The sequence below is a fragment of the Gekko japonicus genome, unplaced genomic scaffold, assembly GCF_001447785.1.
Source record: "Gekko japonicus isolate JY-2015 unplaced genomic scaffold, Gekko_japonicus_V1.1 scaffold1385, whole genome shotgun sequence".
Classification (NCBI taxonomy): Eukaryota; Metazoa; Chordata; class Lepidosauria; order Squamata; family Gekkonidae; genus Gekko; species Gekko japonicus.
The window spans coordinates 467775-479421 of record NW_015177055.1 but is presented as its reverse complement, the minus strand read 5'-3'; the positions used below and the strand labels follow the sequence as shown (position 1 = coordinate 479421).

Sequence of the window (11647 nt, the reverse complement as noted above, 5' to 3'; positions counted from 1 at the left end):
ACGACAGAGATCAGTCCCCCCTGGAGAAAACGGCTGCTTTGGAGGGGGGACTCTGTGGCCTTGTGCCCCACTGAGGTCCGGGGGTGCCAGCCTCCAGGAGGGGCCTGGGGATCCCCTGGAGTTCCAGCTCATCTCCAGACGACAGAGATCAGTCCCCCCTGGAGAAAACGGCTGCTTTGGAGGGGGGACTCTGTGGCCTTGTGCCCCACTGAGGTCCGGGGGTGCCAGCCTCCAGGTGGGGCCTGGAGATCCCCCGGAATTCCAGCTTCTCTCCAGACTGCAGAGATCAGTTCCCCCTGGAGGAAACGGCTGCTTTGGAGGGGGGACTCTGTGGACTCGGTCTGGGGCGAGTGATGCTCTGTATTCTTGGTGCCGGGGAGGGGGGAATAGTAGAAGGGCTTCTAGTGTCCTGGACCTCCTGATGGCCCCTGGTATTTTTGGCTACTGTCTGACAGAGTGTTGGACTGGATGGGCCAGTGGCCTGATCCAACATTGGCTTCTCTTATGTTCTTACGTTCTTAATATCACCCCATAGAACCTGAAGCACAAACAGCTCGGTGAAAGAGAGTCCAGCCCTTCTATCATTTTGCCGCTCCTTTCTTGCACTTTCCCCAACTCTGTGGCATATCCACGTTGGGACAGGCGTGACTGTCCACATCCCCTGCTTGTCTGTCTTGCGTCGCCCCCTCTTGGCCAGACTGCAGAACCGCCAAGTCCAGCGCAGGCTGAGCTGCACTGAAACCCCATGAGCATCCGGATGCTTTGTTTAGCGGGCCTTCCTCTCTCTACTTTTCCAGGCGCCTGCGAAGCTTCTCTGGCCTGCTCCACCTGTCACGTCTACGTGAGCCACGACTTTGTGGACAAGCTTCCCACCCCGGATGAACGGTAGGGTCCACACATCGACTCTTTTCTCGGAGACTCAGAGGGGAGGCCTTGTCAGTCTGCAGGAGAGAAGCAAGATTCGAATCCGGCAGCACCTTAAGAGACCAACGAGATTTTGGGGTGGTGTGAGCTTTCGAGAGGCAACGCTTCCTTCGTCAGATACAAACAGGAACGGCACACCCAGAGTCCTCATATCCCTGTCTGAAGGCGGGAGGGGCGTTGCAAGGGAGAGAGTAAGGATGCAGTGGTGTAATGCGCACCTTCCGCCTCAGATATATGGACTCTGGGAGGTAGTCGTGGATTTCCTGCATTGTGCAGGGGGCTGGACTAGATGACCCTAGAGGTCCCTTCCAACTCTGATATTCTATTATTCCATTCCTGCTCCTGCTTACATCTAACAAATCTGATCTGTGTAGTACTCTGGTGCTGCCTCTGCGTAGCAACCCTGGACTTCCTTGGGGATCGGCCATCCAAGTACTAACCGGGGCCAGCCTTTCTAAGCTTCCAAGGTCTGACGCGATCGGGCGAGCTGTGCCCATCCAGGTCAGGGTAAGAGATGCTCAGGGGTGGTCTGCCATTGCCTGCCTCTGCGTAGCAACCCTGGACTTCCTTGGGGGTCTCCCATCCAAGTACTAACCGGGGCCGACCCTGCTTAGCTTCCGAAGTCAGACCAGGCCAGCTTGGTTCACGCAGGTCAAGGCAAGAGACATGCAGAGGTGGTTTCCCATTGCCTGCCTCTGCGTAGCAACCCCGGTCTCCCTGGGCTGTCTCACATCTAAGGACTAACCAGGGCCGACCTTGCTTAGCTTCCAGAGTCTGACGAGTTCAGGTAAGCCTGGGCCGGACAGATTGTACCGTCCAGTTATGCAAAAGCTGTAGTATTAGAAACACTTCCAACATCAGCAAAGGTTTCTGGGGGTCCTAACAAATCAATCGCCGTATTTATTTAATCCATGCGTATGCCACCTTTCAGCGGGCCGCGGTGGCTCAGAGGTGAAGACGCTGAGCTGCAGACCAGAAGGTCAGTAGTTCAGCAGTACGAGACCCGAGTTGCTGCGTGATGGAGTGAGCTCCCATCTCTAGTTCCAGCTCCTGCCAACCTAGCAGTTCGAAAGTAAGAAATTGCAAGTAGATAAACCGCTTTTCTGGGAAGGTAACGGCGTTCCGTGCGCCTCGGCGTCTAGTCACGCCAGCCACATGACCACGGAGATGTCTTCGGACAGCGCTGGCTCTTTGGCTTGGAAACAGAGATGAGCACCGCAACCCTAGAGTCGGATTCGACTGGCTTTCAAGCAAGGGGAACCTTTACCTTTAACTTTACGATGCCACCCTTCTCCCCAACGGGGGGGACCCGAAGTGGCTTACATCCCCCTCCCCTATTTTATCCTCACAACAAGCCTGTGAGGTAGGTCAGGCTGAGGGTGTGTGAGTGTGACTATCCCAAGGTCACCCAGCAAGCTCCCATGGCATGAGCGGGGATTCCAGGTACTAATCCGACACTGTTAACCAGGGGTCTCCAAACTTTTTGAGCTTGCGGGCACCTTTGTAATTCTGACACAGGACGGTGGGCACAGTCCCAAAATGGCTGCTGCAGGAGGCAGACCAACCACGAAATCGCTGCTGCAGGAGGACCACAAAATGTCAAGGAGTCAAGTTATGCATAATATTTATTTAATTCCATTTGTCTCCTGCCCTCCCCGCAAGCGGGCCCAGGGTGGGTTCCATCATAAAATACAACAAATCAACAGTTAAAGGTAAAGGTTCCCTTGCTCGAAAGCCAGTTGAGTCCGACTCTAGGGTTGCGGTGCTCATCTCCGTTTCAAAGCCGAAGAGCCATCGCTTTCCGAAGATGTTTCCGTGCTCATGTGGCTGGCGTGACTAAACACCAAGGCGCCAACAAGAAGCAGTTGGTTCCCAGGTGGCCATTCGGATCTTCGGTCACTGGAGGGGAGGCCAATAGCAGGTGGGTGCCCGCTGCCCCAACCGAAAGCCCGGCGGAAGAGCTCCGTCTTTCAGGCCCTGCAGAACTGTAGTAGGTCCCCGCAGGGCCCCGATTTCTAATGGGAGCTCGTTCCACCAAGTAGGGGCCAGGGCCGAAAAAGCCCCGGTCCTCGTTGAGGGCAAGTCGGACGTCCCTGGGGCCGGGAGACACCAGGAGGTGTTGATTGGTAGACCTTAAGTTCCCGCGGGGCTGTAATAGTACAATTTGACCCATCAGGGAGAAGCTGTGTTTAACAGGATGTCTTTCAGTCTGCAGAGCCAATCCCAAGCCCTGATGGGCAAATGCTCCACCTAGCCCCACCCACTCTCCAAAGGCACTTAGTGAGCACGAGGGAAAGTGCTGGTGGACACCGTGGCTCCCACGGGCACCACGTTGGGGACCCCCCTGCCCCGGGCCCCCATCACACCACTCTGGCTTACAAAACTAGGGAGACATTCGTTGGCTGCTTGTTCACTCTGCTTGTGGGGCTGGAGGGCTGATGACCGAGCCCCATAGCCAGGCCAGTGGATTTGGGGTCCTCTCTGGTTTCCGTCACCAGGGGTCATTTTGTAGGAAGAGGTGCAGCTCATTAGCATAACTCATTTGCATATGCCACGCCCCCTGACATCACCGGAAGTGTGTCAGAAGGCAACACCCACCGCTCAGGCTCCACTGGACTGTGTTGGATTGCTAGCTATTTGGGGGGGGGGATGTGCAGATTTGCCCTCACAGAGGAGGGAGAGCTTGTGCCTGAATAAAACTTGGCCTTAAAGGTGCCACTGGACGGTTTTGGGGTGGGGGCAGAGGGGCTCTGCAACTTACCTGGCTGCTTCTTGCTCTGACTGAGGGCTGCTGGGAGTAGGGGGCGGGGCTTGTTGCATGTGCCTGCCCCCTGGGCCCTTTACTGCTGGAGCTCCGGTCCTGTGTGCTTCTGCAGGAAATGATCCCTGCCCGTCACCTTCTTGCCCCTCTTCTCCTAGGGAGGATGATATGCTGGACCAGGCCCCCTTGCTCCAGGAGAACTCCCGCCTGGGCTGCCAGATCGTCCTCGGCAAAGAACTGGAAGGAGCGGAGTTCACCCTCCCCAAGATCACGAGGAACTTTTACGTGGACGGGCACGTCCCCAAGCCGCACTGAGGGCGCCGGAGCCGAGAGCCGGACCGTTTATCCTCCAGAGCGGGGCCGACCTGGGTCGTCTCCGGAGGCTTTGGAGAGAGCGAGGCAGGCGTGTGGTGGAAGCAGGTGAGATTTTAAAAAACGGAAAACACGTCTGGTGCTCCGGGAGCAAAGAAGACGGCGCGGAGGAAAGGGGTGCACTTCTGTAAACTGTGGCTGGCCGACGCGCGGTCTCCTTCCTAGCCCCGAAACGATGCTGAAAGAGGCCCTCCGATGCCAGTTGGCTCTCCCGAAAATCCTGCAGGCAGCTGACTTGGCCCCAAAGAGAGAGAAGGAGCAGCAACACAGCGCCTCGTGTCTTTTTAAGGGATATAAGTTTATACGGCCCCATTAACGTGGTGGGCGTCTGCAGGGAGAATGTGACGTAATAATTTCGCAAGCACTTTGGTTGTATATGTCATGGATCTTGGCTGTTTCACCCCCCCACACACACACACACACACACACTGTTACACAAAGGGGTGCTTTTAAAACTTGGGAGTTTTTCTGTGTTTCGTTTGTTTGCTGGAGATCCCTTGGATGTATCTGTTGGTTTCTGCAGGGACCCGTCGCTCACTATTACGAGTGAACACATGGTCAGAACAGATGTCCCCGTCTTTTTCCCCACCGTGCACTCTTTGGTGGGGATAGGGGAGGATTCTCTTTAAGAGAAGGTCTAGTTCAAAGTATTAGTATTATTTTTTTAATGGAAATACTTCCTGGTGAGAGACCCCAAAGAACCATTTCGTTGAATTTTGTTTTCCATTTTAAAGGGTGTGGATCTGATTTGGTGGTGGATAGTTAGGTACTCTAGGCATGTTTTTGAATATAGCCCTCCTAATCCTCGAACGCAGACCCCGTTGGCAAAACAGAGCTCAGCGTGGGTGGAAGCAACCAACGTCACAATAAAGAGACAGTTCTGTTATGTTAAAAACAGTTGGGTTCGGGGTTCTGTTCACAATTTTTTTTGTATTTTATCTAAAACATTTATTAAAAGGGCTGCGGTGGCTTAAGTGGTTAAGACGCTGAGCTGCAGACCGGAAGATCTGTAGCTCGGCAGTTCGAGACCCAAGTATGCCGCATGACGGAGTGAGCTCCCGTCTCTGGCCCCGGCTCCTGCCAACCTAGCAGTTCGAAAGCAAGAAATGGCAAGTACATAAAGAGGTGGGGAAGGTAACAGCATTCCGTGCGCCTCGGCATCTAGTCACGCCGGCCACATGACCACGGAAACATCTTCGGACAGCGCTGGCTCTTCAGCTTGGAAATGGAGATGAGCACCGCACCCCTAGAGTCAGATTTGACTGGCTTTCGAGAAATGGAAACCTTTACCTTTACTTAAAACATTTATTAGCTGCCTTTCTTACATACGGAACTCAAGGCAGCTCACGAACATAGATAAAACACATACAAGCCGTGGCTGGATGACCAAGGCTCCCTCTAAGCTGTGGAGTCTTGCGAGCAAGAATTCTACTTTGTGAGCTACTGGTCTTAAAGTTGTGAGCGAGCAATTTGGCCGCTGCATCAATTAGTTTGCTCCGGAGCCCTCCTTCCTGAGCGAAGACGAAAATGCGTAAGCCGAAGGCTAAAAGACTGTGAGCTGGCCCACACTCAGCTTAGAGGGAACACTGGCCATGACCAATGCTCCCTCTAAGCTGTGGAGTCTTGCGAGCAAGAATTCTACTTTGTGAGCTACTGGCCTTAAAGTTGTGAGCGAGCGATTTGGCCGCTGCATAAATTAGTTTGCTCCGGAGCCCTCCTTCCTGAGCGAAGACAAAAATGGGTGAGCCGGAGGCTAAAAGACTGTGAGCTAGGCTCACACCGACTCAGCTTAGAGGGAACTCTGGAACTTGCAGCAAAGCCGACTGAAACTGAATCCATCGAAGACGGAGGTCCTGCACCTGGGGCGGGGGGGGGGGGGGGGGGAGGAGAGACTAGGATTGGGTTATCAGGCCTGTGATGGGGCCCCATTGGTGCCAACCCCAAGGGTAAAGAGTCTGGGGGTGTTCCTGGATGCCTCCCTGACTGGAGGCCCAGGTCACCACCAGTGCTCCCTCTAAGCTGTTGAGTCTTGTGAGCAAAAATACTACTTTGTGAGCTACTGGCCTTTAAGGGGTGAGCGAACGATTTGGCTGCTGCATAAGTTAGTTTGCTCCGGAGCCCTCCTTCCTGAGCCAAGGCAAAAATGTGTGAGCCGGAGGCTAAAAGACTGTGAGCTAGCTCACACCGACTCAGCTTAGAGGGAACACTGGCTCACCGCCACTGCCAGGTCTGCCTTTTTTCATCTGAGGCAGATCAGGCAGTTGGCCCCATGCCTCTCCCCCAGCAGAATAAATAAATGCATTTTAGGAAGAATGAAAAACACAAATAAACACAAGTATGGGGCGGGTGCAGCTTGGCGCCCCTAAGGGCCGGCCCGCTCTAGGTGATCGCCAAATTCGCCTAGTGAGTGAGCCAGCCCTGTCCCCCGGCGACCTGGCTGCACTGACCCATGCAACGGCCTCGTACAAACTAGATTACTGTGATTCTCTCTACATGGGGCTGCCCTTGACTCTGCTCCGGAAGTTGCAGCCAGTGCAGAACGCAACGGCGCGGGTGTTGATGTTGCTGCCTGTGAGGGCCCACATACGCCCAGTGCTGTGTGACCTGCACTGGCTGCCTATCAAATTCTGGATCTGTTTCAAGATGCTGGTGTTCACCTTTAAAGCCAAGGGCCAGCATATCTTTGAGACCACCTCTCCCCATATGAGCCCCGTAGAACACGGTGTTTTACAAACCAGCATCTGCTGGTGGTCCCTGGCCCCAGGGATGTCCGACATAAGGACACAAGAGAAGCCAATGTTGGATCAGGCCAAAGGCCCATCCAGTCCAACACTCTGTGTCACACAGTGGCCAGAAATACCAGGGGCCCTCAGGAGGTCCAGCAGTGGGGCCAGGACACCAGGAGCCCTCCCACTCTTGCCCCCCCAAGCACCAAGAAGACAGAGCATCCCTTGCCCCAGACCGAGAGTCCCTATCTATACTTGGTGGCTAATAGCCACTGATGGACCTCTGTTCCATATGTTTATCTAATTTCCTCTTGAAGCTGTCCAGGCTTGTCGCTGCCACCATCTCCTGTGGACTGGACTTGCTTCAACGAGGGCCAGGGCTTTTTGGCCTGGTGGAATGAGGTACCTCATGAGATCAGGGCCCTGCAGGACCCGTTACAGTTCCGCAGGGCCTGTAAGACGGAGCTCTTCCACCAGGCTTTTTAGTCCACTTCCATCTGCTCCCCTCCCCAGTGACCACAGATCCTACAAACCGACTGGAACGACAACATCACTCGAATTAACTTACATCTGTTGAGCCACATTGTATGTTTTTTAGCATTGTGGTGAGTTTAGTGGTTGCTATACTGATGAATATATTTTAATTGTGAATCTGCATCATTTGCAGATCTATATGTTTGGCGGAGCTGTGGTGGCTCAGCGGTTAAGACGCTGAACTGCAGGCCGGAAGGTTGGTAGTTCAGCAGTTCGAGACCCGAGTGCCGCAAGACGAAGTGAGCGCCCGTCTCTGGTCCCAGCTCCTGCCAACCTAGCCGTTCAAAAGCAAGAAATTGCAAGTCGATAAATAGGTACCGCTGCGGTGGGAAGGTAACAGCTGTTCCTTGTGCCTCGATGTTGAGTCACACGACCACAGAAGCGTCTTCGGACAGCGCTGACTCTTCGGCTTGGAAACTGAGATGAGCACCGCAACCCTAGGGTCGGATTCGACTGGCTTTCAAACCAGGAAACCTTTACCTATGTTTGGAATCTGTCCTGAGCCTGCCATGTAGGGAGGGCGGGATAGAAATCTAATAAAATAAATAGATTGTTGTTGTTCAGTCGCACAGTCGAGTCCGACTCTTCGCAACCCCATGGACCAGATCACGCCAGGCCTTCCGGTCTTCCGCCGTCCTCTGAAGTTGGCTCAATTTCATGTTCATTGCATCTATGACACTGTCTGACCATCTCATCCTTTGCCGTCCCCGTCTTTTTGACTGTCAATCTTTCCCAGCATCAGGGTCTTCTCCAGTGAGGGCTCCCTTCTCATTGGGTGGCCAAGTCTTTGAGCTTCAGCTTCAGTGTCTGGCCTTCCAGGGAACAGTCAGGGTTGATTTCTTTTAGGATTGACTGATTCGATCTCCTTGCAGTCCAAGGGACTCTCAAGAGTCTTCTCCAGCACCATAGTTCAAAGGAATCTATTCTTCGGCGCTTGGCCTTCCTTATAGTCCAACTCTCGCAGCCATACATGACTACTGGGAATACCACGGCTTTGACCATGCGGATTTAGATACTTTAAATTATGAGATAGCTACTGAGGACTGCTAGTAAACGTCACTAGATAGGGTCCTAAATAAAGCCATCTTCAATTGCATCCTAAAGCTCAAAGGTGGGGGGGCCAGGCATGCTTCCCTGGGGAAGCAGTTCCAGAATCGTGGGGCTGCCACCAAAAAGACCATCCCTTGTGTGCTCACCAAATGAGTGTCTTGGATAGATTAGGAGGGCATAAACGTGGCTTTCCCCACTCCATTTGCACAAGGCATCCCTACACACTGATTCCAGTGGTCTACCTATATCTTGCGGGTGCTCTGGGGACCTTGCCTTCTGTACTGTACAGCAGTTGTACAAAGGTAAGGGACACAACATAGCTGGAGAGGTGTTCCAGGTTCAGAGGAATCCCAAGGAAATGATATGAGAGGTCCTGGTTGCTTACAAGGCGATTTTGAATAATAATAATAAAAATTAAAATTAAAAAAAGCTTCGGACTTAACAGAAAAAGCAGGCTACGTGTCCATCTGCTGGGCCCTGAGCGTGCACACACACAGCGAAGCCGGCCAGAATCCGACCGAGACCACACACACCACTAAAACTAGGCGTCTTATACCCTAAATGCTAGCTACCAGCCAATAATCATTAATTAAGCTTTCCCAAGGACTCGGATGAGCCAGTTGATCTTGCACCTGGCGTCTGGTGGGGGGGAAGAAACAACCCGGGCTTTGAAGATTAGCTCTGTCAACAAGCATGAGCAGGTGTCATTTCGTTGAAAAAGAGGTGCCAGAGCTCATTAGCATAACTTATTTGCATATGCCACACCCCCTGACATCACCGGAAGTGTGTCAGAAGGCAACACCCACCGCTCAGGCTCCACTGGACTCTTTTGGATTGCTAGCTATTTTTTTGGGGGGGGGGCGTGCAGATCTGCCCTCATAGAGGAGGGAGAGCTTGTACCTGAATAAAACTTGGTCTTAAAGGTGCCACTGGACTGTTTGTATTGCTAGCTGTGGGGTGTGTGTGCAGATCTGTCCTCGCAGAGGAGGGAGAGCTTGTACCTGAATAAAACTTGGTCTTAAAGGTGCCACTGGACTGTTTGTATTGCTAGCTGTGGGGTGTGTGTGCAGATCTGTCCTCGCAGAGGAGGGAGAGCTTGTACCTGAATAAAACTTGGTCTTAAAGGTGCCACTGGACTGTTTGTATTGCTAGCTGTGGGGTGTGTGTGCAGATCTGTCCTCGCAGAGGAGGGAGAGCTTGTACCTGAATAAAACTTGGTCTTAAAGGTGCCACTGGACTGTTTTGGATGGGGGGGGGGGGCTCTGCAACTTACCTGGCTGCTTCTTGCTCTGACTGAGGGCTGCTGGGAGCAGGGGGCGGGGCTTGTTGCATGTGCCCGCCCCCTGGGCTCTTTACTGCCGGAGCCCCGCTCCTGTGCGCTCCTGCGGGAAATGACCCCTGAGCCAGAGATAAAGTTCTCTTGAGAGCGGCCAATCTCCGTTCTCCCGCAAGAATTGGGGCAAGTAAGCACCAGGAGGTAACAAAGATGGCGTCATGCAGGCCACACAAGAGGGCTTTGCCCCGAAATGTAAGCTAATGTAAACCCCCAGGGGTCCAAGATCCCAGATGCTCTAGGTGGCGCTGTTGAGCCCTAGTAAGGTTTTGGAGGTTCTGTCACAACCAAGTCATGGAAGACTAGGTCCTTCCATCATCTCTGCAGGCAAACTCTGGACTACTAAGGTTGATTCAGACCAGTGTTCCCCCTAAGCTGAGTTAGTGTGAGCTAGCTCACAGTTCTTTAGCCTTCAGCTCAGATTCTTGTCTTAGCTCAGGTAGGATGGCTCCAGAGCAAACTAATCTATGCAGCAGCCAAATCGCTCGCCCACAGCTTGAATGGCAGGAGCCCGCAAAGTAGAATTTTTGCTCACAAGACTCCTCTGCTTAGAGGGAGCACTGATTCAGACCCTCTAGTTTTAACTGAAACAAAGTACACTGTTTATGGAAACAGTAAAAGACTAAAAGGAAACACTGGAAGAAATGAGATGAACTTAATATTTCATCCATCTCATGGGCTGGTTTGGGCACCAACCAGCCCAATGTTGTGGGAAAGTTCACGAGAAAGGGATGGCCATAACCCCCTGTGGTTTCCCCCAACAACTGATTAGTAAGAGGTAGACTGCATCTGAGCATGGAGGTTCCATTTAGTGACTCCAGATAACAACAGCGGCTGGAACTATTCTCTGCTAAAGAGGCCAAGTCTTTCTTAAAGTCATATCCCTCCTGAGCCAAGAACTCCCTTGCCCCAAGGGAAATTTATCCACCCCGTTCCCAGGCCTGTGTAGGTCCTGGTTAGAGTCCAAGGGAAGCCTTAACTAGCTACACGCCAGTGTTCCCTCTAAACTGAGTTAGTGTGAGCCAGCTCACAGTTTTTTTAGCCTCCGGCTCACACCTTTTTGCCTTGGCTCAGGAAGGAGGCCTCCAGAGCGAAGTGATTTACGCAGCAGCCAAATCGCTTGCTCACAACTTGAATGCCAGCGGGCTCACAAAGTAGAATTTTTGCTCACAAGGCGCCACAGCTTAGAGGGCGCATTGCTCCAGGCCAGCTTAGGCAGAACGCAGGTCATCAAAGCCAGGCGCTGTAGCGGTGCATTAGGCCAAGAGTGCCTAACTGGCCCAGGGTCACCCACGGCTATTGCTGCCAGCTCTGGGTTGAGAAAACCCTGGCTATTGGGGGTTGGGGAAGGAGCCCGGCATTGCACATTGCCCTAGATCTCACCCTCTAAGGCAGCCCTTCCCTCCAGGGGAACGGATTGCTGCAATCTGGAGTTCAGTTGTCAATTCCAGGAGATCTCCAGGCCCTCCCGGGAGGCTGGCATTCCGACCCATGGCGGGGATTCGAACCTCCAACCACTCACAGACACACACCCCCCTGGCTTTCTGGCCTCCTCCCTTCCGCTCCACCTGCCCGGCAGGTGCGTCCCATCAAGCGCCCGGCCCGGGATATCTGGGGGAGGGGAGAGGCCGGCATGGAGCCATGGAGGGGGAGCTCTTCGTGGACGGGCAGCCGCCGGACTTCTCGGTCCTGCCGGAGCTGCTGTGTCCGCCCTGCCTGGAAGCCGAGCCCGGCTGCAGCTCGGCCCCCGGGGGCCTCGGCGGAGGAGAGACGGCCGCCCCGCAGGGCTCCAGGTTAGCGGATCCCCGGGCTGGACTTCTCGGTCCTGCCGGAGCTGCTGTGTCCGCCCTGCCTGGAAGCCGAGCCCGGCTGCAGCTCGGCCCCCGGGGGCCTCGGCGGAGGAGAGACGGCCGCCCCGCAGGGCTCCAGGTTAGCGGATCCCCGGGC

The 11647-nt window shown here is 53.9% G+C and overlaps 2 protein-coding genes across 2 annotated transcripts in view; both read left to right on the top strand.

The window, feature by feature from the left end:
* The window catches only part of FDX1L (ferredoxin 1-like), an 11102-nt gene extending 6190 nt beyond the window's left edge, over positions 1–4912 (top strand). Inside the window, exons 4-5 of the mRNA XM_015428144.1 lie at positions 798–885; positions 3844–4912. Of these exons, the coding sequence (XP_015283630.1) occupies positions 798–885; positions 3844–4000 (245 nt within the window). The 3' untranslated portion in view covers positions 4001–4912. The remainder of the gene's footprint in view (positions 1–797; positions 886–3843) is intronic.
* A 6429-nt stretch (positions 4913–11341) lies between these two features.
* Positions 11342–11647, top strand: part of ZGLP1 (zinc finger, GATA-like protein 1) — a 17071-nt gene continuing 16765 nt past the window's right edge. The window contains exon 1 of the mRNA XM_015428137.1: positions 11342–11493. Coding sequence (XP_015283623.1) covers positions 11342–11493 — 152 coding nt within the window. The remainder of the gene's footprint in view (positions 11494–11647) is intronic.